Raw genomic sequence first — 27,062 nt, forward strand, 5'->3', positions numbered from 1 at the left:
GAAAATCAGACTAACCTTTGTGAAGCATGTACCATGTGAGAGGGATAATTGGTGTCTTACATTCATTGTCTATTCAACACTCACAGCTAATTTGAACAAGAGATACATGTATGCCCATTTTACAGATTATGAAGTAGAGAGGCATGGAAGTTCAAAAACTTCTTATTCAAGGTTATGCAGCTGGAAAGTCATGGTGTTTACCAAATGATGTAAGTACCAAGCCTCTGGAGTATTTTCTCATTCTCTATAGCATTCTGCCTCACTATTCTGTACTGCCTAGTCAGACAAACTAAAGTGTGTGCCATCAGCAAAACAGGAATTTTTCTACAAATTAAATGTATGAATACTGTGCTAAGAAATTCAGGACCCAGGTCAACACTAAAAGGAGAAGAAGAATTACAATGTGTCCTTGTTTGATAACCTTGTTCCTATCTTGCTGTATTTGTCAGTCTATCAAATGTGTGCGTATTTTTTTTTTTTTTTAACCTATCTGTTTATTAGTATGATGTACCTTTACCTGTCCTGGTAAAGATATTAACCTGTGTCCCACAAGTGAAGAATCTAGGAGTGTTTCCCTTTTTGTAATACCTCAAGGTTTTATGCCTGGAGTGTCACTCTCTACAAAGTAGGCAAGTAACTGTTAAGAAATCATGTAAAACACTATCATGTAAAAAAGCTTCAGAGACACAAAATGGTCCAGTAATGAAACAGAGGTTCTAATGAAAACATTAAGTTTAGCAATTAAGATGACCCCTTGCTAAATCCCTACTTTATTATGGGATACCATAATACAATATGGGATATTTTCTTTCCCTCTTAGATTTAGTTCCATCACATACTGCTCTAAAAATAGGATGAGACAGAGTCTGCAATATGCTATATAAATATTTCAAGGTTTTGTTACTCTTATTCATATGTGTTCAAAGTGACATCTATATTCAGCAATAGAGAAGATGCAACTTATGTTACTTTTTCTTTAGGCAAATGAATGGCAGTAAAATACAGTAGTACAGATTATTTCTGAGTTGATGAAAGTGATTAAAATGTACCAGCAAAATAGAAATAATGTCTAAATCACTGTAAAATCCAACCCAAGAAGGTTTTTCAAAGCCGTGTGGGGTTGAAACACCATGTCTTCAACATCTATGAACAAGAAAATAATTTTAATATATATAGACTTCATATAGGTAAGAGGAGACCAAAAATTGGTAAGTGAATTATGAATTAAGACAAAATGAGACTAGAAATTTTAATTATGACTAAAGATTTTAGAAATTATGCAGGTGTTTATACTATTACATGGTCAACTTAGTAAATGATTCTAGTGATCCGGTGATGAGCTATGCTTTGTTAATTGTTTCCAAATTTTAGGCCAAAAATCTCACAAAATTTTAACATGGCTTTAATTTACAACCATGTACAGAAAAGTCCTTTAGTCCTATCTTGTAAGAGAAAAAAAAAGCCTTAAAAATGTGTTCTATAAATCAGTCCATAGCTGTTCTTCTACATATCAATTAATTTGTGTTCAGTGTTTAAAATCTGCTGGGGGATGGAAAGATCCTTGTTTGATGTAATTAGTCTATCAAGTTTAAATGCAAATGATTAAGTGGGGTAAACATTAGCAGAGAAGGCAAACAGAACCAAATGTGTTTCCTCATGGTCCTCTGAAAGAAAGCTGATGTAATCTCTGGAGAGAACAGGGTGTACTCAATCAATCTAAGTTCAAATATGGATACCCCTTTTTCCTACATTCTCCTCCAACCCATCTCTGCTTTACTCTAGGAATCCATAGGGTTTACTTTTTTTTTTTCCCTTGGATTTTTAGAGTGCTATATCATTAATGAATACTGGCTCCTTTAAGATAACATAATATCTATTCTTTTACCTAACAACCACTTTGTTTTTCACAGCCCATTTGTAGAAGGTCAGGGTGCTGTGGATTGGCATCTCTCATACATTCTACCCAGGCTCCTCCATAACAGGTTTTGCTAAGGCTCAGATTGATAAAATCTGTCAATTCACTTCTTAAATATTATACCTGATTCACTACCACCGTTTACACATTAATTGACAATTGAATTTCTTCTCTGTAATTCTATTTCCAATTCTAAATTGTTCATCATCATGAATATGTCATGAGAATAAATCTGTAAATATTTAAGCCAATTTCTCCTAACCCAGGAAAAAAAAGAACACTTTGCTTTTTGCAAAGTATAAAAATGGTATAAAGTTGTTAGGGTATAAACATAGTGCAAAATTGTTAGGTAATAAGGAGTTACAAATATGACTTTTTTAAAGAGCGATATATGCACTAGTTTTATTCCATTAGGTAGTGTTTCACTAAAATGAAATATAATCTTGCTCCGTTTTCCTTCTGTTCCAATGTGTTCATTTGACAAACAAGAAAATGCACTAAAGATTGTAATAAGCAATCATTTTTTCCCCTACTTTCAACTCCTAAAAAGAATTTGATATCAAGTCAAAGCTGGCACTCACTCAAATGCCAAAATGTTTGGTGGTAATTGTGTTGGTTAATTGAATTCAAAGTATTTGGAGTGAATAGTAATAGGTCGCTTTAGTCACACCACCACTTAGAAGTGATCAATTTGGAAATATCTACACTGACTTAAACACAGATTAATTATATTTTATATTAGGATGAGAGAAAACCATTGAAACACAAAAATATTGCCATACTTCTTTAATGTTAATATGTAACAAATGACTAACTTTTCCTGTAGTCCTTTCTTTCCCTGCTTCCCTGCCTTCCTCCCTCTTTCTTTCCTTCCTTCCTTCCTTCCTTCTCCCTTCCTTTCTTTTTTAAAGAATTCTACATTTTCAAGATGCAGGTTTTATGAGTGGTGGGTGATTAGATGGCATTTAAAAAAAAAATCAATCTCTCATTTAAAATGTTCCCTCTCCAATTTTAGAAACTATGGAGAAAATACTGATGCAATGTTAGGGTTTAATAGTGGGAATGGTAATCTTTCTATTACATGCTTCATTGTGTGTAATGGTATATACACTTGAAAATATATCATCTTCATCATATCACCTGTGCCAAAATTCCAAAAAAAACCTCAGTATCCTACAGATACTAAGGCTATTAAGAACAAATGTTTCGTGTGGTGTTAATAAAAAAGAATATTAGACTGCGAGTCAAGACAGTCATTTCCTAAACTCCATTCTGCCTTTATCCTTAAAATTTTCTGGTCCTCACCTTCCTTCGTCATTTCTCATTCTAAAGTACAACATCTCTAAATTTATTATGTATTTCTTTATAAAAGTGCAACAACAGACCTGGAGGACACTTAGCTGCCAACCTCAACCATCCAGAGCCCAGCCAGGAACCTGTGGGAAACACAGAAAGGTTCTGAGCAGCCAAAATAAATGCCGATGCCCACAAACTAAACTTTATTCTTAAGGAACTCCTTGGAACCTCCACTCAGAGACTGTTTGCTCTTTAAATACAATCTCTTTTTAAGTTTGAGTATCTTGGTTTCAAAGGCCTGGCACTTTAAGGGCAAATTGGAGAGGGCCTATGAGACGATCACAAAATGGAGCAATGTATGAGAAAGTGATTTGTAAATATGAAGTACTGTGCAAATGTGAGCTGTTATCATTAACACAAGTGACAACTGACAGAAATAGTGGGAGAAAAGACAGACTAATCATTTTTAAAAATAAAACAGGAATTTTAAAACCCTAGTGGGATGGGGCCTTTTGTTATACTGGCAAATAGCTTTATTCACTTCATAGCTTCTGAGAACTCCACTGAATTGTAACAGAGTATATGGTCATAGAACTGACAAAGTTATCAAGAAAAGGTTCAATTACATTCTGAATAATATTTGAGTTAAGAGATTATGTATTTAGAAAGTGATATTAAGTACTATAAAAATGTTAGCTATTATCATATCATTTGATTTGAAGTCAGGGAAGAATACAATGTGGTCAAAAAGTTTTCCATATGAGATCATTAAAAATTAAAAATCTACGTGGTACCAGAGGGTTATATTTCAGTTACCTAGAAAATTATACCTGATATTCCACTTGTTCCTATGATCCTGAATACATGAAACATTACTCTAATTTTGATATGCAGTTAATTATTATCTTTAATGACAGTAATTAAGATGAAAATATTAATTCATTTTATTCCATATTTAAACAAATTGATTCTATGCTTGGATCAGAACTTTCTACAACATGATTTCTGAACTCACAAGCTCATTGTGATAGTATTATTGGAGACCTATAAAACATGGTGCATGCCAATATTCAAAATATAGTGCAAGCTGAGGTAATGTAATAAAATTTTGATAACTTTTAAGTTATAGTGGTAACCAACCTAAACAAACTCAATTGTAGGCAAAAACAGTCATCATTTGACACGGACTTAGAAACCAAAACCAAACTTTGTTCAATGTCAAGTTACTAAAATATTCATTGGAAATTCCTACAGAAAATTGTTATAAAATGAAAAGAAAAAATCTGCAATATTAAGTTTTTGCCAGTCCAGACATAAAAGTAATACGGCTTCAAATCCCAGCTGAAAATTAAATGTATGCTTTTCTCATATTGGGAAATATGAATCCTAGACTATTTAAGCCTCATTTTACATCGTATTATGTGTGAATAAACTGAGTCCCAGAAAAGCAAGGTCACAATGACTTAAAGGTAAGGATGAGACATGAATTTGAGTCTCTAGACTCCCACAACCCTGTTCTTTCAACTAGGAGTTACAGAACTTATTTTATCCTGAATTTTGGTATGGATGTTTTATCATTTGCTGCACAACATCAATTGCAGGCAACATTTTTAAAGATGAAGACCTGGGTGCACATCACAGTCTATCCAGGGGGCTTATGGCTGTGGTTTTGGAAATCATATCCCAAAGTCGGGGCATTTAAGGAGAGTACACAAAGGCAGAATCCCAAAGAGCCACTCAGTAGTGAAGAGGAGAAAGGACAGGAGCCAGGCGAGTACAGGTTAGTCAGCTAGATTGACTTCCCAGCATACCAGAGCACAGCTTGCTCAATGACCCTTTTGTAGACAGCTGGGAAGGAAAGATAGGCACACCAGAAGCTGCTAACTTCTAGCTATCAGTAACTTGAAAGAGATATTTGAAAGATATATAATTAATATTTTCCACTCACTTCCTATAAAGAAGTGGCATTGTGCATCAAGTCAAAACTGAACGTTACTGGTAATGAAGTTAGTAGCAATAAGTCTTTGGTGTGTTAGTCACACTATCACCCTGAATTGGAATGTTTAAACAATAACACTGCAATGCCTTTGGACTTTATATCAGAGATTTGTGTGGGGCCCTTAATCCACTTATCAGTGTTTTCTTTGGAAACACCTCTCAGATCCCTAATGAATTCAGAAACTGCTTGAAAAAAGAAAAAGTGGTAGTGGCTGAAAAGCACAGTATTCTAGGCCTTTTCTTTTACATTTCATTTTTGTGCCTTCTTTGTCACAAAACTCAGTTGGTGAGCACAAAGCTTAAAAAAAAAAAACAATATTTCTTCAGGACTGTTTAAGTTCTGGCTTTGGGTTTTTCTCTTTCTGTAGTGTGTAGTGTATACCGAAAAGGGCTTGCATGTGTTAAAGCCAAAATGCATTTTACGTTAACAATTTGCGTTTAGAAATCCAGGCACCGAACACCACCAGAGTTAATATTTGCTTTGGACTGTTCTGCTTATTTAGTCTCAAGCTTTTCCAAAGAGCTAACACAAAAAGGCAGCTTTCCTGTTTGCTTTGTGAGTGTGTGATTTCACACATAGCATATGATGTGCTTCTACGGAGACTAAGCATAGCTGTCCTGCCAGTGAGCAGTGTACACAGCTATGTTGAGAAATGTGAACTTTGTAGTCACAGGATGCAGCAAACTTACTGACACTCATATTGATTCAACTTCAGAAATAGCTCCTCTTCAGCATGCCTCCTCATCTCCATTCCCTCTTGCCCTATTTCACTATCATTACATAATCTTCTAAATGTAGTATCTTTCCAACAAGGTTACCTTTCCCTAGTTCCTTCTCCAGCTGGTGTTTTCCACACTGACAAAGATAACTTTCAGTAGCAAAAATCTGACCGCTTCACTGCCACCCATAAACCCCAAATCCTTTTATTGTTTCCACTTTCATTACAGGATAAAGTTCAGATTCTTTAGTTATTATTTAGGTCTTTCAAAGTATTACCCCATAGCTACCTTCCTGGCTGCATTTCCCTTCATTGTGTCTTCCATGCCCTAAACCTCAGTTGCATTGGCTGAACAAGATTATGCCTTTTACTCCCAGTCTTTCTAATGCATGTAATTCTCTTTTGGGTTCTCTGTTTGTTTGTTTTTTCCGCTTGAAGAAATATACATCTGTTCAGATTCAATATATATGTCCCTCTTCGAGCAAGGTCTTCTCCAATCTGTTCTTCACTTCTTCCTCTGCTCCTACATTCGGCACATTCTCTCTTTAATGTCACTAAATAAAAGCTAGAGAAATATAATAGCTAACATTTATTGAGCACTTAATATATGAAAAGTACTCTTTTAAGCAACTTACAAATGGTAATGTATTCAGTATTCATGATAATCCTATGATCTTGATTCCATTATTATTATCCTATCCATTTTATAGTTGGGAAACATGAGTTCTAACAGGTTAAGTAACTCTGGAGGCCCGGAGATTACTAACAGCAGAGCCTCGATTCAGACTCAGGCAGTCTGAGTCAAGAGACCAGGTCTTAACTACTATGCTGTGTTACTAATTGCATTCATTTGTCTCCTCTTCTATGTTTGTAACTCCTTGGAAGAAATGATTTATTTATGTTATATGCCAAACAACAATATAGTCTCTGACATATTACAGCCAATCAATAGCTTTATATCAAATTTATTAAAATAAATATGAATTTGAACCTTTTGTTTTAGGGGAAATTTTATTTTCAAAAGTTTAGAGGAAACAGAATTCCAAGATTTCTATCAAGAAAAGAATTAATGTTTAGCACAGGTCAATAATAAAAAAATTTTAATTCTAATTCAGTGCACACTGTGGCTCTTGAATTTAACAACAGCTTTTACAGTTTCTTGATTATATCAACAATATTGGATGAAAGTTTAGCCAATATTTTCTATGGCCTGTTCATCAGGCACATTCAATTTTACATTTTCAATAGCTTTCATTGGCTTTTCCACATACTTCATCATAAATTGCTTTACAACTACAAAGGTTTTAGAATGAACAGGATACTTTCATAATCGTTTCTTACTGAAATATATCTGTATCAGTTCTTTCCATTGACCATATATGTTTACCTTGGTGACTGGTAGGTAAATGTTGTATGGGAAATTTCCTTTGTAAAATAGCTTCCAATTTTTGAAGTTAGAGGTAAAAATCTAAGGCTCTCAGAGTAACAAACTTTCTAAAGTCATGCTAGGTACCTAGAAGGATTTAATGAATACTTGTTGGTTGAACTTGTACCAATAATAATATTTGTATGTTGAGGCTGCCTGCAATTCACAAAACATTAAAAAGAAAAAAAATTGGAATTGATTCCAGGGGTGTCGATTATATTGCCATTCTGCTATAATACATAGAGAGGCAGAATTGTGTTGAAGAATACACATAACAGCATATTTTGTAGGACTCTTAAGGGGAATTAACTTGAAAATTACTACAGGCTTTTCAGACAGTGATGCAGTCTAAACATTCCAGGCTTTTCTATTTGATTTGTTTACTTGCTTTCCTATTAATTACTTCCTGGGGGGAAGCTTTAGGAGTACTTTCAGTTATAAAGCTCAAAAGGATTCATAAACAAAACACAGGGTACAATCTGAAGCCCTGCTGGGATTCGTAAAGCTCATCCCTATGACCTGGTATTCTTTTAATGTGAAGAATAGTCAACTTGCTTTAACCTAAAAACACTATTGTCTTTAAAAGCTGCTAAAAATAGCAGAGGTGATATTATAATATTCAGTTAGAGGAATTTTGAGTGTCATTATGTCTCTAAGCAGTAACCATGAACTAATTACTAAATTCATTGTCTGTTGTAAATGGAAGGATGAAATGAATATATCAGTACCTCAGTGGGATTGAGACTATGTGGGAAACATAATCATAAAATAGCAATTGCTGGGCTGCAGCATGGCCACCGAGGACACTCTGTTCATCAGAGGTCTTAGGACTGTTGGAAAGTCAGCACCTGCTTAGATCTGCCCCGGGGATTCAGCTGCTTAGATACTGGAATGCAAATAATCACCTTTGCTGATGGAGTCTAAAGCTTTGCCCTTGAAGATTTTTATGCTCTTCGCTCCCCCTAAGCCAAGGGACTTTGGATGAGACTGTCTAAATATAGAATGTATTCCATGGTTGTAGAAACTGTGTATCAATTTTTAAAAGTCATAATTGTAAAAGGTATTTTTGTTGGAGAGGAAAAGGCACAAGTTTTGAGGTCAGAAGTCTTGTTATTTAATCTCATTCAATAAATTTTTCTTGGGGGTTTACTGTGTTACCTCTACTGTGCCAGGTGGGAGAAATGCATAGATAATGTTACTTTACCTGTTAATTGAGTACTTTGGCTGCATCATAAAGAGCTCCATTAGACCTTTGGCTCCTGATCTGTAAGATGCTTACCTTTTAGGTTTGGGGGAGGTTTTCTGTTTTATTTTGAGAATTAGATGAACTATCATGGACAAGACTTACTGTATTTCCTGACAACAAATAGTCAATTGCTACATAATATGCCCCTGAGAAAGAGGTATCTATTTGTTATTTTTCCTAGATCCACCACACGATTGCTAATTTTTTAATATCTAAGTTTAAATATGGAAAACATTTTAATAATTGCCAAACAATATTCCTGTTAGCTATAATATAAAATGAAATAAGAACTTATAACCATTTTCTGCATATATAATAGTGATAAGAATTGGACTTGAAGTGGAGAATTAATTTTGAGCTCTGGCTCCACCACATACTGGCTTGGTGATGTTGCCCTAGTCTCTTGGCTTTGTAGGGGAACAGTTTCTTATCAGTAAAATGAAATGTCTTAATGTTTGTTTACCATATAAGTTTTTTGCTCAGCACACAGTTTTTGTGAAGTCCAAATGCAAAACTGCACAATGTATATAAAAGAAGACTGCAAACTACAAAGCACTATAAAAATGCCCATTTTGTATTACTATTGCTCAAATGTGTATTTTACTTTTAAGTTAACTATCCTTTTATTAGATCAAAGTGCACTTTTTTCACTACATTTATGTAGTTATCCTAATTTTCTAGACACTGATACTACTAAGGTCAGAGGAGGGTTACTATAGTTATGACCGGCCTAATTTCCCCCATGGGGTAGTCAGGATTGCCTGAGAAGCAGGTGCCAAGGTGGATTAAACATGCAACGTTGGATTAAGAGAAACATCTATGTGAGGCAAAAATGTGGAGGGAGCTAGGGGCCTGGGAGATGCATCAAACTGCAATGCAAGCCTGATCTTGAGTGAGAGAGAGGAGGAACATTGGATGGAAGCATCTTAGACTACCATGTCGTCAAAGGAAGGTTTGGGAAGGCCACAGGGAAGACCTTGAGTAATCGTCAGTCATCAGAGCAGTCTCTTTGTCTCCCAGAAACTTACCTGCTATAGCATTTCTGTTGTGTTCAGTCATTAACTGGGAACAGCCAATGGGAAGCATTTCCTTAGCCCAAACCTGGTAATGATTATTAGATTGCAGGAGCTGGGGTCCTTGGTAAGTTATATTCCCTGCAACTGGGGGTCTGTGGTATACTTATTCATGTCCACCACACCCCATAAACATCTCTTTCCTGGGTAACAAACAAGGAAAACGAAGCATTTATTTAGTGAATGGATTGGTTTTGCTTAAATAAGGAGGTGAAGGCATGAGATAGAGGCAGCTAAGGTATGATGCAAACTTAATCAAACAAGCAAGGAAAACCAACTGAATGCAGCCAGTTTTCAGGAAAGGTCTTCATGTGTAGACCATAATAACTGTCTACATGCTCGATTTCTTGTGTAATCACAATCTATAGAAGTGCTGTGTTCCTGCTTTAAAGACTTCTTCCTTCCTTCCTTTCCCTTCCTCCTTCCCTCTGCCCTTCCCTCCCTCCCTCCCTCCCTCCCTTCCTTCCTTCCTTCCTTCCTTCCTTCCTTCCTTCCTTTCTCTACCTTGTCCCTGAGAGTCTTCCAGAATTCTTCTGAGGACATTATACTATTTCCCAAATTAACAGCATAAATCTGGCATATTTCCAAGTTCCAATTAGTCTTTGGAGCTATAAGATGATGTTTTTAGATAGTTAAAATCTTTGGGAGTAAAGAAAAGTTTCAAGTAAGGAAAAGGCAAATTCAGGTCCAGATCTCACAGATCTTCAAAGCATTCCTCCATTCTGACACCCTTAGAAATGATAAAACTACCTTTCGATACAACTTCCTATATTTCTCATTTCTACTTATTGCTTTCCTAAATTATCTTGTTCTCTTTCCCACTTTTCCTCCCACTCATCAATTAAGAATAATGACTGTCAGGAAAAATGGAATATATGAAAAGTTATTGTTAAAATATTAATAGATGACAGTATTGTCTCTCTAAGTTCATGCATTTCAGACTTACTCCACTGAGTTCCCTCCTGGGCAAGCTGCAATGGATATAGCTCTCTGTGGTCATCGGGCTCCTGAGGTGGCACAAGATCTCTGAATGCAGGGAGATTATTTCACCTTCAAATAATGGATTATGCTGATATCCTAAGTGTATGCATCTATTTGTTTTATTTTTAAATTTGATCTCTCCTGTGGACTTATCCTCTTTTAAAAAATTTATCTTGGGCACACATTTCTATTTCTCTTTCCGCCTCAAGCTACAAAACTAACTCTTATCATAGGTGGAGTTTAGTCCTTAAAGTAAAGGGAAATGCCAAAGAAAGCCGTCATTTTCTTTCTGTAGCCTTAACTTATACTGCAGCCTCTCCTGGGAGCTGTCAATTGAAAGCATGGAATTTACACAAATCTAAATCCTTGAAATCAGCCAGCAAGCTGCACTGAATATGTGGGAAAAACTATTAAATAGCTTTTTTTTTTTTTTTTTAGTCTTACATACTTTCTTTTTTTTTTTTATACAATTTTATTGAGATACAGTCACACACCATATAATCCATCCAAAGTATACAATTAGGTGCTCACAGTAACATCATAGAGTTGTGCAGTCATTGCCACAATCAATTTTAGAACATTTTCATTAAATAAAAATAAAAATAAAAAAGAACTCCCAAAACATCCCATATCCCTTCCCCCCTCCCCATTATTTATATACTTTTGTTTTTATTTATATACTTTACTCAATTGCCCATACACTGGATAAAGGGAGTGTCAGTCACACAATTTTCAGTCACACAGTCACATGATAAAAGCTATATAGTTAGTTGTACAGTCTTCATCAATAATCAAGTCTACTGGATTACAGTTTCAACAGATTCAGGTATTTCCTTCTAGCTATTCTAATATTGCATTATTCTAATAATGCATAAAAATAACCTCTAGAACGACCTCTCAACTCTGTTTTAAATCTCTCAGCAACTGAAACTTTGTTTCATTTCTCTTCCCCCTTTTGGTCAAGAAGTCTTTCTCAATGCTACGGTTCCAGGGCCAGGCTCATCCCTGGGAGTCATGTCCCACATTGCCAGGGAGACTTAAACCCCTTGGAGTCATGTTTAACCTTTATTACTTACCATTTTTTATTTTGCAAAACTATATCCTCAAGAGACATAGACAATGTTAATTGGGATTCTTGTGAAGAAAAGAGCAAAAAGCTATTTAAACTGATGCAAATATTTTTGTTCTAAGTTACATACATAATATGTAATATACCAGATACCAACATACTGGACAAGATTGCTCAACCAGTACAGAAACAGAACTCTACTACTTTATTCACTCAGTAGCCCTAACAAGTCATTGCTCTCCCTATTAATCCACTACCTCAATTACAAAACAAAATTCTACAAGTCTGTGTGTAATTCTAATGTTGTTGGATATTACTTTAAATGCTAAAGCAATACAGTTAGCACACATTATTATTAACACGTTCTCTGTGAAAACGATGATCTTATAGGCTATGCACTTTGTGACATGTATTTTTCTAAAGCATTTTGAGGAATTGCCTTTAGAAAAAGCTTAAATTCCTAAAGCTAGTAGGAATTTGTTGTTTTGGGATTTGGGAGCATTATCAAGGGTAATTTTGAAATGTCTCAAATCAAGAGATCTTTTTGTTGTCATGACATTAAATTATTTGCAGGACACAAATTTAATAATGTCACAATAACTATGAACTCTTTCTGAAGGCAGACTCTTGTCTAAATTTCAAAAGTTTCCATTACTTCAGATGATGCAATTAAGGTCTTTTGTGAAGCATTGTGCCTGTTTTCTTGTTGATAGTGTCTTCATGAATACAGTACTAATATTCTTCTTACTAAAATAATTAAATGGCATTTATAATTCCAATACAACTTATTTGCTAAAATGCACAGAAAATGTAATTTTTCTCCATTTATAGTAGAACTGATCCTCTCAAATAGTTAAACCTGTACTTTGATGTAGAGAAAATGTTCAAAGCAATGGAGCATTAAATATACTCATCTTTCCTTTGCATTATTTTAACCTGAGAGAGTGTTCAAATATTAATTTCTTAGACCTACCTCTTAAGCTGTTTCCCAAATTAAATCCTTAGGATTTGGATATAGACAATTTAAGAACTAATACAAGAAATTGGATTGGGGGTGGGAATGGGGACAGCACGGAAGAAAAAATAAATTTTAACAGAAGAAAAAATATATTTAAAAAATATATTAGTCAATTGTATAACAGAGTAGAGGGAACCTTAAAGACACAGCCTCAATTTCTAGATAATTAAGTTAATGAATAATGAATGAACAGATGAATGATAAAAATTATAAATACCAAAATACATAACATAAAAAAAAAGCCTACATATTTGGCTCTTACTTCTTTTCAATGGGTCATTGATTGTAAGGATAGATGCTTTATTTTATCATTCCCATATTGAGTCACATTTTGGTTCCTCCAGTTTTCCAGCATTTTTGTATATAAATTGTTTGTGCATTTATGCCAAAACTTTTGTAGGATAGATTCCCAACAGTGTGGAATTGCTGGATCAAAGGGCATTCACATTTTTAAATTGGATCAATATTGTGCTTCCATAATTTTTATTCAATTGAGAGTCAACCTTAAACTTTTATTTTTGATTCAAGGTCTACTTTGACCATAAGATGATAACTTTGAATCCTTTTTCTAGAAGAACAAACATTCCAGTATACTGCAAACTTTGTTTATAATTGTAGAGGATTCATTAATGTCTTGAAGTTCATTCATGTATCCCAAGTTAAGAAATCCTAACAAGTACAGTAGAAAGTGTAGTAGATCTGAGCATTTTCTGATTTAAATTTAATGATGCACTGCTTAAAACTTAAAATCAAGATCTACAACTTAAATGATTTTGTTGATATAAGTAATTTCTAAATAAAAATTGCTCTTGTAATTTAAAATTACCCCAATTGGAATCCAAATGCTAGTATTGATGAAAGTTAAGGGAAATTTAAGAGGTCTAACTTTTTTTTTTTTTATTTTATTAGGGAAATTTTATGTGCACTTATGAACTGGAACACTCTCAGTCTGGAACATATCCTTGTGAAGATCAAGGATCTACTTTGTAGGAATCACTATAATAAAAATAGGTGTTTATCGTAAGAGAGACAACCAAATATCTAACTTGCCTGTGACATGCAGATTCAGTAGCTGCTATTTTCCCATCTATAGAAACCTTAATTCAGTGTCCAGGTCAAAAGAAATTTCTTCAGGCTAATTGCCAGGATTCCTTTCTATGCTTTCTCACAGCACTTAGTTTACCTATTAAGAGATAATAGTATACCATCTTTTTCTGGTATTTTATTTATATATTACATACACATACACAGCACATTTTGCTCTTTGCATATAGTAGGTGTTCAATAAATATTTGATGAGTGAGTGAATGTGCAATGTATGATTATTGAGATAGGCCTTAGAGGATATATATAAGTATTTAGCCAGAGTGGATGGACCCAGGGAATGATAAAAATGAAGTAGAGAAGGGGGAGAGCCTAGACTAATTGGGAGGAATTGTGAATTATCCAGCCTCAGAGAGCAGTCCATGTTGTAGTATAATGAATATAATGAGTATAATTTTGTAGTATAATGAGATATTAGGCAATGGTAAATTGAGGAGGCAATTTTCTGCACGGTAATGCAAATACAGATACTGTATTTTAAAATTTCATTGTTTATGTAGATCTCCTGTCTAAGACATAATACGGATTATTAAATCAAAGTGTAAACTAACAAAAATATAAAGATTTAAAGCATTATAAGATACCAAACTTGGAAGTAAAATAAAAAGCACATACACATATTAAAACCTATTCCTGGCTACTAGCAATATTTTATAATTTAGTAAGATGGAATGCTTCCTTCTAAATGTCATTCCATGATGGCCCAACAGTTTATATAAAAGATATAAAGTAATGCATTTTTAGAACTGTAGGAACTGGTGGGAGAAACAGAAAGGAAGATATACTGTTTTGCTTATTTGTAAGTATTATTCAATTGCACCTAATATATGTATGACACTTGCAAAAGGCAATGCAGAAAGCGAATTTTGAAAAAGCACATCCCTTCTTCAGATTCAGCAAAGACCAAAGTTTGCCCCCAAGTTTGTTAAAGGGAAATTGACAAAGAAAAAAAGGCCAGCAAAAAACCTTTTTTCCTATTTCTCAAAATGTCCTTGTATTTCATCAGATGTCTTCTCTCATCCACCATCCATTCCAAATTTCTTGGGAATTACAGGTCTTAGTGTGGCACATATTCACAGCCAAAATTTTGCTATATGTTGCATGAGCTTGACAAAAATCTCAATTCTTGTTTTATACAATAAAATTATGGGAGGAATTATGAGATGAGATAACTTTGTATCATCGAATCATAAAATCATAGGTTTGGAAGACACTTTAAAGGCATCTACTCCACCCACTCTATCACTAGAACTGTATTTTAATTTATCACATGAAATAAAAATGTATGTAACATGTATAGCTTAGAAAACTTTATATATATAGTGTGTATAATTTGTACTTGATTGTGATACTGAAGTAGATTTGCTAAAACAATATTTTTTTCATTTCTGAAAATAAATTGGGGATCAAATTCTCATTCAGCAACCATTCCCCCCATATGTAATTTAATTCAGTATGTGAAATTTCTATGAGGAAAACAAATTTGAATTTTGTCATTTTCTATTATAGTACCTTTTCAGGAATCATAACCAGGTGCTATTAAATATCATTTCTGCCTCCATCTTTTCACTTGTGTTCAGTGATTGTTCAGTCTCACACTAAAATTCTATTTTACTTAAGACGACTTTTATTAAAAAACAGTTTTGCTGAACTAAAGAAGCCAAAAGTAGAAGGTCTACACCAGTGATTCTCAACTGGATGGGTATTGAGAGAAGCAACTTTTCCCTCCAGGGGATGTTTGGCCATGTGTGGAGACACTTTTGGTTGCCATATCTGGGGGCAGAACGCTACTGACATCTAATGGGTAGAGACTAGGGATGCTGCTAAACATCCTGCAACACACAGGGTGGTCTACCAAATAAAGATTTATTTAACTCAACGTATCAGTAGCACTGAGGCTGAGTAACCCTACCATGAACTGATTCTAGAAAATATTTACATGTTTTAATTCGAGTTTTGTGTATACTAATTCACTGATAAACAGGAACACTAGTATGTTCCTGTCAAAATTGGTCATATAAAATATGAAAGCAAATTTCTGAGGGTAAATTTCACGTTTCTCTTTAACCCTTCCCCAATGTTGGATTTGTGCAAATGAATCTCTATAAAATTTTTGTAAAACGAATCTACTACACATTCTTCATGCCTATACCTATTCTTTTATCATTAGCTCTGATCCAGTTTGTAATCATGAATAGCCCTTCCTGACACCTACCTCAGGCACCTACAGAGCTCAGTAAGTGCTTTTGAGGGATGATGGTGCCATTCAGGTATCAGTGCAATAGATCATAATTATCCATTCTAAATTACAGAGTATAAAAATAGACTGTTTATTCTCATCCTGTTTTCTATACTGTTTGCTATTCTTGTGTTTGAAATGTTTTGGCAAATTCTGATTTTTAAGCTCCCCCCACTCAAATGTCTGTATGTCAGCAATGCAAAGAGAATGATTCTTCTGGACCTGGTAGTCCTTAAAAATTAGTTTATATGGAGAAAGTATTTCTCACCAATAAACAAAATTGTTACATTATAGTAATTTCAATTAGAAATAAAAATTATTTACCTAACTTCAAAATTGTACCAGAGTCAGTTTTTGGTGCCTCTTTAAATTATTTGCCATGCACAAAATGCATGACTGTGGCTAACTTGTATGATCTCTGGCTTGAGATTTTATATGTAGAATTATTTGGTTGAGAGATTGTTCTTATGCTATGCTTATCCCATAGTTTTTCCACTAAATTCTCCTATTTAACCTTTCCAGTGATATTGTTCTTTATCTTTTAAAAATAATCCTTTATTTAAAAATGCCTATGTAATTACACTCTGCTTCTCAAGTATAATACATTTTTGCATTTCATTGTAAATGAAAGCAACAGTAATAATAATAATTCACAATAATACCTTACCTTTGTAGAGCACATTTAATATAAAAGGTTTGTTTCTAGCCCAGTTTAAGGTGTATGTATGACACAGGCATATACACATAGACATAATATGTACCACACACAAATGCACACACTGGTTCACACAGGCATTTACATTCTACATTTAGCCTCTTTGAGGAAGAATGCCTATCATAGGCATTCTCAATAATCTCTAGGCTGCAAAATCATGAATAATTTAACTAGCTAATATTATGGGGGAAAATTGCAGGGGAATTCTAGTAAGCTAAATTGAAAGCAGACTTGGCAAGTCGAAGATAAAAAGCTTTCTTCTGTGAAAAGTATAAACAGAGTCATTTGTTTTGACAGGTACTTTGGGTCTTGTTGGCACTTCGTCTCAAAGATTGAGAAATTAGGATGCTAATTCATTACCAAATCACAGGGACCTTTGTAGCCATGTCATCCCCGGGAGTTAAAGAGTTTAGCTCTTCCACAGGCCCAAGCCTTTAGTCTTTCTATCAGATGAACCTGGAAGTCAGGATACTCTTACCATAAGAGGAAAGCTCTGATTAGATCAAACCTGAAAACTGATTTGAAAATAATCATGATTATGGCTCATAATTCCATTCGTTCTTCATGAGGTCTGTAGATCAGTGCCTATGTCTGTAGCTGCTGGCCTTTTGCCTGCTGCCCTCATTCCTGCCTTCATTCTCGTTACCATATTTTATTTCTACCATGCTTCCTCTGCTCCTGAGTCCTGTCTATGTTGTCTTCACTGATTTTGGATTTTGAGCTGTCATCAAAAGACCTAAATGCATGAATTTTTAAATACTTTTAAAGAACAACCAAAACAACTTATTGCTTTATGGCCATCACAAGTCAGAAATGTGGCATTTAATAGTATAATTTGCATATCACAAACAAATAATCCTTAATTTCTCTTGAAAGAGAACAGAGGATGTTCTCTCTGTACTTCCTTCCAAGAACTCTTACTGAATGTCCTTGTTTTGTGTTCATTTCTCCTCAAGACAGATAATGCCATAGAAGGAAAAAATCCAAGTACCCTACACATCAAGACAATATTTGACACACTTGAGAGTATGTGGTAGGAATAAGAATACTCAGAGTTCCAGTGTTATCAACTCCTTACTTATTATCAAAGGTGTTAATTTTTTATACACAATGGAAAGAAATCTACAACATTCAAATGAGAAATCATTTTATTAGATGCCCATTGAATGCTAGGCACTGGTCCTGGGGATATAAAGAGTAAAAAAATATGACACCTTTCCTGGTGTAATTGTGCTTTCATCATGCTAATACATTATGTACCTGAAATCCACACAGCTTTAAAACCTCTTACAAAATTTAGTGTACATACAGCATATTGAATTTCTATAGGAAAAAGAAAAGAAAAATGATCAGTGAGAAATTGCAAAGCATTAAATTTTTGGAAAAGAAATTTTCCTATTTCCCTGTGTCTGCCAAAGGCTTCACCTCATTGGTACCTAAGCTCTGTAAACTGTTTTCACCTTGACCAACCATGGAAGGACCATCAATTGTCAAATGCAGGTGTGCTTACATTATGATAGGAGACAAACAGAAATGCATTTCCTGATGTAACTTTAAGGTACAGATCCAGAACATCCTAGAGTTATTTACGTAGTCAAAGGCCTCACTATAAACTGTTGAAAAACCAAGAGATTAAATCATAAAATGGTTTCCTTGGCTTGGTAGATCTGCACTGTGTGTGATGCACGAACAGGTCCTAAAATACATGATAGAAATTCCACATTTAAGAGTTAAAGTATCATAGAAAACAAATGCTGTATTGTGGAATGAAGCAATTTCTTAACTGTTATTATTTGCATGTCTGAAACCACATTTCTAAATCCCCACCACTTTTATTTTAACCAGACTGAAGAGATTATTTCTTCATTTATAGTCTTAAAGCTTTTTGATGATCTGAAGTAAAAAGGGATTCAAGTTACTGTTTGGGGAACATAAACAATGAAAAATTATTGAGATAATTTTTCATTATGACACTGATGTCATTCAATAAGCAATATTAGGAAATCTCTTTCTCAACTAGCAAGTGAAAATGCATTTTCATGGCTTGTGCTTTGTATGCTGTATTTTAACAATGTTAAAAATGCTGAAAATTATAATTGTATGTTGCACATTTACATGAAATGTGGTTTTTGTTGTTTCTTTGTAATATTCTTGTTTACTGGGGCAAAATTGCTTAAAGAGAAAGTAGCCTCCTAAATTGAATTTTAAAATAGAAATTCTAGTGCATTTTTTCTTTATTAAAGCTCATAATTTTTAGCCCTATATAAAAATTTTGTGTATGTTGTGATTGATGGATAACAGTGAAAGATGGGTTCCACCCTGTCCTGTTTGTTCAGAAAGTCATAAAAAGCTTTTATTTATAGTTTGCAGATTGCCTTAGTTTTGCACTTTAGCACCACCTGGTGGACAATGTATCTTAAAAAAAAATTTGCCTGCAGTTTAAAATAGTCCTTTCACATTCTGTAACCAATTATGACGTATTTTAGAGATATGTAATCCTAATAATATTAAATGTAAATGATCTTTATAGACAAAATACAGTATAAAAATATCTGAAATGTTTCCTAAGTGCTATTGCCAATTTAAATGCTTATTTTTAAAACTTCATGAATACATAGATTTGAATATTATGTACGTATGCAAGAATTTTTCCCTATAATTTGATTATTTATATTTCCCATTTTTTTCAATAAAAATTCAACAAGGCCTGCTAGTTTTCTGCACCATGGTTGCAAATGGTATTTTATTAGACTGTCTCTCAAAAATGCAGGATAATAATTTTGTAAACAATACTGTATAAAGAATTTTCATGCTAGAAATTCTTACCATGTTGATATTTTATGCAAGTTAAATTTCCACCTGGTAGTTTATCCCAGACTACTATAAAATAAGCCATTTTCAAGTTCATTTCTTCCCTTATATATAAATTCAGTTGCAGTCTTATGCGTATTAGTTCTCAGTGTTTAATAGATTTTGGAATTTTCCAGAAGATAAATTTGACAATATTTTCAAATGAAAACACACAAATATTTAAAGTTAAGTTCAAGAATTTTAGACTGAATAATTTTAGTGCAGTTCCCACATTTCTATGAAATAGAATGAAGGAGACAATCCACCCACAGATTCACAATGTTCCTTTCTATTCCCTGGTAAAACTTAGGTCTATAAATTTGAATTGTGTTAATTTGTAAACAGCCGTGTACTTCTTGTATGCAATTTAATAGTAAGATTGTAATAGATAAGCTTCATTAAGACATGCATCTTAAACTAAACTTATTTACTTTGTTGCTTCAAGAAAACACTTAAAATTATCTTTCTCCCTTTTTTTCCCTTTTCTCTAAAGGCCTTGGATTGTACACTGTAAATTCAACATATGGAGATACCATTATCATACCTTGTCAAGTCGATATACCTCAGAACCTCGTGTTTGGCAAATGGAAATATGTAAGTGTGACCTACCTTGAACTTGGTTAATTTCCTCCAGTTTTTGAAATAAAATCTCTTCCATGAATAAATGTGAGTTTCATATTAACATAATGGCAGTATTCAACTGTGGGTACAAATGTAAGAAGGTAGAATTAATCTATTGAATATGCCAAAGAATAATTCCCAAGTCTGACATAACAAATGCTATTTTAAAATAAAGGCAATAAATGTGCAATGGTCAGCTCATATTAGTTTGAAAGATTCCTCATCAAGTATGGGAGGCAGAGAAATATGCATAGTTCCAGACTAAAATCAGTAGAGAATAGGACTGAGCTCAGTGCTCGTGTTCTGTTTGATGTGTCTATTGCAAAACCATGATATACATGTAGCTAAAGCACCCAAATATTCAATGAGAATTAGTCATCTCTTCCTGTTTTCTAGCTCATGCTTAGTAATTTTGAACTATTTCTGGTTTCCTTATAGAAGCAGAAGTTTGAAGTTAATGCCTATGAGAGCTAGATCTATTAGCACCCCCAAAATCCCAGGGTACTGGGAAACTACCACGTAATTCACCTGTTGGACCAAACTTGCTGCCAAAATAAATGCAATGCAAGTGATGGAAAACTTCAAATTCTACCTATAATCCAGGGAGTAATTTTCACCTACGCTGAGTTAACACAATAGCATTGGAAACCAGACAATGGCAATTTTCAAATTGTTAATTAAGCACAAAGCTTCAGCCAATAAACTGTTGAGACATATCTGGAGTACCAAGTCCTTTAAAAACACTCTAGATTTGCAAAAATAGTGCTCAATTTAATATAACTTCTGAAAGACAAGTGAAAGGTTTAGAAAAAGTGAAAGGAAGCAAACATAGAGGAATGATGGGCTGGTTTCTCCCCTACCACACTGTAAACTCCCTGTGAATGGAAGTGCCCTCTTGTGCACTTCTCTCAATTCCACTCTTGCTGCCTCTTGGCAAGCATCTGCCATATACCTGGTAAAGAAGAAGTATCCAATGGCTATCAAGAGCTGTATACTGCAATCATATTGGAGCCAGGCTGCTGAACTCAAATCTCAGCTTACTAGCTAGAAACTTGGGCAAGTTACTTATCAAATTCTGCCTCCATTGTCTAATATGTAAATGGACTTAATATTGTAGCTCTAATTTACAGCATCATTATGAGTGTTAAATTAATTAATGCAGGAAAGCCCAAAGAAAGTGCCTGCATATAGTTAAGGGCTCAAAAATTACTATTATTTATTGCATAAGTGAATCAATACTGAGACTTAAGGTAACATTTTTCTTAAAGAAGGAGTAATTTAAGGTGTGGATTGTTAACCTGTGATAAAATTAAAAGATTTGAGGAGAATATTACTGATGTCTTTAGATATTCAATGGACTAAAACTTTTGGACTCCTCAAGTTGACTTAATCAATATTTTTTAAAACTTAAGTTCCCATAGCATCTTAAGGTTTGCCATGCACTTTAGCGTAATCTATTATGTTTTATTTCCTCAAAGGCCTTGTGAAATAGAAGATGGATTGGTCTCTATTTTAGATTAAATTGCTTATTAGGTGAGCATATCTTTGTGGGAACAGGAAAGAATATATACTGTATGTCTTAGTCCTCTTGGCATAATTGTATATGCCATACCTTACTTTGATTATGTTTTTATATATAAGCATTTTTTTGTTATGTTTTATTACTCAGAAAAACCATGTATTTTACTGATAAATTTGTTTGTTTTATAAGGCAAATACTGTTCCTCCATGAAGATAGATGAAACTAAGTTATGTGTAAAGGTCAACTATGTCGCTTTGGTTGAAAGTGAGGACAATTAAGGAATGTGGATTGAAGTACAGAATATGCCAAAGATATTTGCTCAGGATTTCTAAATTAGTGTTTGCAGCCCAAGTACATGCTTGCTGTGATGGTTATCTGAATATCATTTTGTACATTTGTACATTTGTTTTTATCCTTTTTTCCCTTTTATACTAGATATAAGACCAACCCTTGTCAGTTTCAAAACAGTCACAGATTCCTTCCTCCAGATACAAAAAAAACTCAGGCTCCAAGGCTCTGTTCATTTCATTTTCAACATTTAAACCAATCCCTGTAAAAGAACTTACAGCTTTTCCTCTTATGAAGAGTAATTTCCTGTAACCAAAGATTTATGTGAGGCTCGCATCCAAAATTATACTTCTTGGACAATAAATATAAATAATGGTGGAAGAAACTGGCTAAGGAAATTGAGAAGTAATCCTGAAACATCTGAATATGCTTGTTTTTAAAATGTGTTATTATTTTAATTTTTAGGAAAAGCCCGATGGCTCCCCAGTATTTATTGCCTTCAGATCCTCTACAAAGAAAAGTGTGCAGTATGATGATGTACCAGAATACAAAGACAGATTGAGCCTCTCAGAAAACTATACTTTGTCTATCAGTAATGCAAGAATCAGTGATGAAAAGAGATTTGTGTGCATGCTAGTAACTGAGAACAACATCTTTGAGGAATCTGCAGTAGTCAAGGTGTTCAGTAAGTAGACTGCAGTATAAATGCTAAGTGGGATTGATGGCTGGTACTAGAAAAGTTCTTTAGAAAGAGGACTGAACTCTCTGTAGTGTCTCTACAGCAGGCATCTATATAAGAAAACTTCTAGAGATCTTCATTCTGCTCATACATGAGGTCAACAAGAAAAAAAAAGGCTGAAATTCAGATAGGAGCTTTGCAGTAAGGAACTAAAAGCTAGTTTTTGTTTTGTTGGGTAAAATTTCCTGTAATAAGAAGTACTACTAAGTGGTAATTGGCACATGATGTTTAACTTTGATTGTTATGCACAAATAAATGTTCTAGGATATTGATAGATGATGTATTTAAAAAATCACACATATATATGTATTAGGTTAAACCATATGAAACTGCCATTCTTTTTTTTTTTTTTTTTCCATTTTTATTGAGATTGTTCAGATACCATACAATTATCCAAAGATCCAAAGTGTACAATCACTTGCCCCTGGGTACCCTCATGCAGCTGTGCATCCATCACACTTAATTTTTGTTCAATTTTTAGAAACTTTTCATTACTCCAGACAAGAAATAAAGTGAAACATGAAAAAAGAAAAAAATAAAAGGAAACTCTAATCCTCCCCTATCCCTAACCAACCCCCCTCAATTGTTGACTCCTAGTATTGCTATAGTACATTTGTTACTGTTTATGAAAAAATGTTGAAATACTACTAACTGTAGTATATAGTCTGTAATAGGTATATAGTTCTTCCCTATATGCCCCTCTATTATTAACTTCTAATTGTATTGTCATACATTTGTCCTGGTTCATGGAAGCGATTTCTAGTATTTGTACAGTTGATCATGGACATTGCCCACAATAGGATTCAGTTTTATACATTCCCATCTTTTGACCTCCAACTTTCCTTCTGGTAACATATATGACTCTGAGCTTCCCCTTTCCACCTCATTCACACACCATTCGGCACTGTTAGTTATTCTCACATCTTGCTACCAACACCCCTGTTCATTTCCAAACATTTAAGTTCATCCTAGTTGAACATTCTGCTCATACTAAGCAACCACTCCCCATTCTTAAACCTCGTCCTATATCTTGGTACCTTGTATTTCATGTCTGTGAGTTTACATATTATAATTAATTCCTATCAGTGAGACCCTGCAATAATTGTCCTTACGTGTCTGGCTTATTTCACTCAGTATATTGCCCTCGAGGTTTTGTCATCAACCCATTTTTTTTTAATATGGTTTTGTTCACTTACCATACATTCCATCCCAAGTAAATAATCGATGGTTCTCTGCATGGTCATACATTTCTGTGTTCACCACCTTCACCACTATCTATGTAAGGGCATCTACATTTCTTCCACAAGGCAGGAGGGAGAGTCAAAGAAGGTAGAGAGGCAAAAGAAAGAGGAAAAAAAATGGCAGCTAGGAAGCAGCAAAAGGAAAAATAACCTTAAATCAAAGTAGAATAAAGAATTGGACAGTACCACCAATGTCAAGTGTCTAACATGCCTCCCCTATCCCCCCCTCTTATCTGCATTTACCTTGGTATATCACCTTTGTTACATTAAAGGAAGCATGATACAATGATTCTATTAGTTACAGTCTCTAGTTTATGCTGATTGCATCCCTCCCCCAATGCCTCCCCATTTTTAACACCTTGCAAGGTTGACATTTGCTTGTTCTCCCTCGTAAAAGAACATATTTGGACATTTTATCACAATTGTTGAATACTCTAGATTTCACCAAGTTACACAGTCCCAGTCTTTATCTTTCCTCCTTTCTTGTGGTGTCTCACATGCTCCCCACCTTCCTCTCTCATCCATATTCATAGTTATCTTTGTTCAGTGTACTTACATTGTTGTGCTACCATCTCCCACAATTGTGTTCCAAACCACGCACTCCTGTCTTCTATCACCCTGTAGTGCTCCCTTTAGTATTTCCTGTAGGGCAGGTGTCTTGTTCACAAATTCTCTCATTGTCTGTTTGTCAGAAAATATTTTGAGCTCTCCCTCATATTTGAAGGACAGCTTTGCTGGATATAGGATTCTTGGTTGGCGGTTTTTCTCTTTCAGTATCTTAAATATATCACACCACTTCCTTCTTGCCTCCATGGTTTCTGCTGAGAGATCCGCACATAGTCTTATTAAGCTTCCTTTGTATGTAACGGATCGCTTTTCTCTTGCTGCTTTCAGGATTCTCTCTTTGTCTTTGACATTTGATAATCTGATTATTAAGTGTCTTGGCGTAGGCCTATTCATATCCCTTCTGTTTGGAGTACACTGAGCTTCTTGGATCTGTAATTTTATGTCTTTCATAAGAGATGGGAAATTTTCATTAATTATTTCCTCTATTATTGCTTCTGCCCCCTTTCCCTTCTCTTCTCCTTCTGGGACACCAATGATACGTACATTATTGTACTTTGTTTCATCCTTGAGTTCCCGCAGACGTTGCTCATATTTTTTCATTCTTTTCTCCATCTGCTCCTTTGCGTGTAGGCTTTCAAGTGTTTTGTTCTCCAGTTCCTGAGTGTTTTCTTCTGCCTCTTGAGATCTGCTGTTGTATGTTTCCATTGTGTCTTTCATCTCTTGTGTTGTGCCTTTCATTTCCATAGATTCTACTGGTTGTTTTTTTGAACTTTTGATTTCTGCCATATATATGCCCAGTGTTTCCTTTACAGACTCTATCTCTTTTGCAATATCTTCTCTAAACTTTTTGATTTGATTTAGCATTAGTTTAAATTCCTGTATCTCAGTTGAAGTGTATGTTTGTTCCTTTGACTGGGCCATAACTTTGTTTTTCTTAGTGTAGGTTGTAATTTTCGGTTGTCTAGGCATGGTTTCCTTGGTTATCCAAATCAGGGTTTCCCAGACAAGAACAGGCTCAGGTCCCAGAGGGAAGAAATATTCAGTATCTGGTTTCCCTGCGGGTGTGTCTTAGAAAATTGCTCCACCCTTTGATGCCTCGGGTCACTGTGCTTTTCTGCCCAGCAGGTGATGCCTGTTAGCCTATAATTCCTGACTGGTGTGAGGAGGTGTGGCCGTGTTCCCCCAGGCTCTGGGGTCTGGTTCTGAATGGAAAGGGCCCCACCCCTTTCCTCCTAGGGAAGACAGAGCCCCCAGGTGCAGGTCATTAGCATTTCAGTGGTCTTGCTCTCTCCTTGTGCTGTCTCCACCCTTCCCCGAGTCACAGCCCTGGAAATTGAATATGACTGGGGCTTTCTCCACTGAGCCCGAAAAAGAAACAGATAGTCCCCTTCAGACCCAGTCCAAGGCGACCCTCCGGCTCTCCAAGGTCAGTCATCACCCAAAGCCTCTGTCTGTTTTTTGGGGATGCGTACCTGTAGTGAGCAGTTCACACTCGCTACTTAAAACCCCAGTTGGAGCTCAGCTGAGCTATATTTGCTTGCTGGGAGAGAGCTTCTCTCTGGCACCACAAGGCTTTGCAGTTCGGGCTATGGGGGAGGGGGTCTCACGACCTGGTTCCGCAGGTTTTACTTACAGATTTTATGCTGTGTTCTCAGACATTCCTCCCAATTCAGGTTGGTGTATGATGAGTGGATGGTCTTGTTTGTCCCCCTGCAGTTATTCTGGATTATTTACTAGTTGTTTCTGGTTTTTTGTAGTTGTTCCAGGGGGACTACTTAGCTTCCACTCCTCTCTATGCTGCCATCTTGCCCTGCCTCTCCCGAAACTGCCATTCTTAATATTGAAAAGCCATCAAATATAAGGAAATCCAAACTATCTTATGACTTAGAGATCTAAGCTTTTGATTTTAATGAATAAATACATGCACACATATCCTGGCATTTAAAACTTACTGGTTTTAGTTCTTTAAAGTGTTCAGTTGGTTTAGAAAATTGCCCTAAAATAAGGAAGCTTACTACATCCTGAAGGATGAGAATATGGGATACAACAAGGGGAAAACATAGAGTAGGGTTGGGGGAAGAGAGAATTGTAGAAGAAAGTTGGAGTAATTGCTGTAGTCAGCACTGGGATAGTTACTTTGCCTAATGATAATATATAGTTCATGTTACTGTGCAAATAACTATGCAAATGAATGACTTAAGATGTTCTAATTAAAGCATTTTATCTTTTAAAATTCAAATAAAGGAGTCCCACCTCAGTTACATCATACAATTTCAGAAATTAGAGAAGGAAAAATTGGTCTCAGAAGTTTCAGAATGCTGATCTTTTTTAATTAGGGAAGAAATTTTAACTTTTCAGCTTCCCCCCTCTGCATTATGATAACTTGACAGCACCTAGGAATTATTAAAATACATAGGGAAGAAAGAAACCCAGAG

The 27,062-nt window shown here is 34.9% G+C and overlaps 1 protein-coding gene across 2 annotated transcripts in view; it reads left to right on the forward strand.

Moving 5' to 3' along the window:
• The window catches only part of ALCAM (activated leukocyte cell adhesion molecule), a 217,341-nt gene that overhangs the window by 129,722 nt on the left and 60,557 nt on the right, over positions 1-27,062 (forward strand). For both annotated transcript variants that reach the window (XM_037835049.1, XM_037835047.1), the window contains exons 2-3: positions 20,143-20,243; positions 22,546-22,765. In XM_037835049.1, coding sequence (XP_037690977.1) covers positions 20,143-20,243; positions 22,546-22,765 — 321 coding nt within the window. The remainder of the gene's footprint in view (positions 1-20,142; positions 20,244-22,545; positions 22,766-27,062) is intronic.

The sequence above is a fragment of the Choloepus didactylus genome, chromosome 1, assembly GCF_015220235.1.
Source record: "Choloepus didactylus isolate mChoDid1 chromosome 1, mChoDid1.pri, whole genome shotgun sequence".
Taxonomy (NCBI): Eukaryota; Metazoa; Chordata; class Mammalia; order Pilosa; family Megalonychidae; genus Choloepus; species Choloepus didactylus.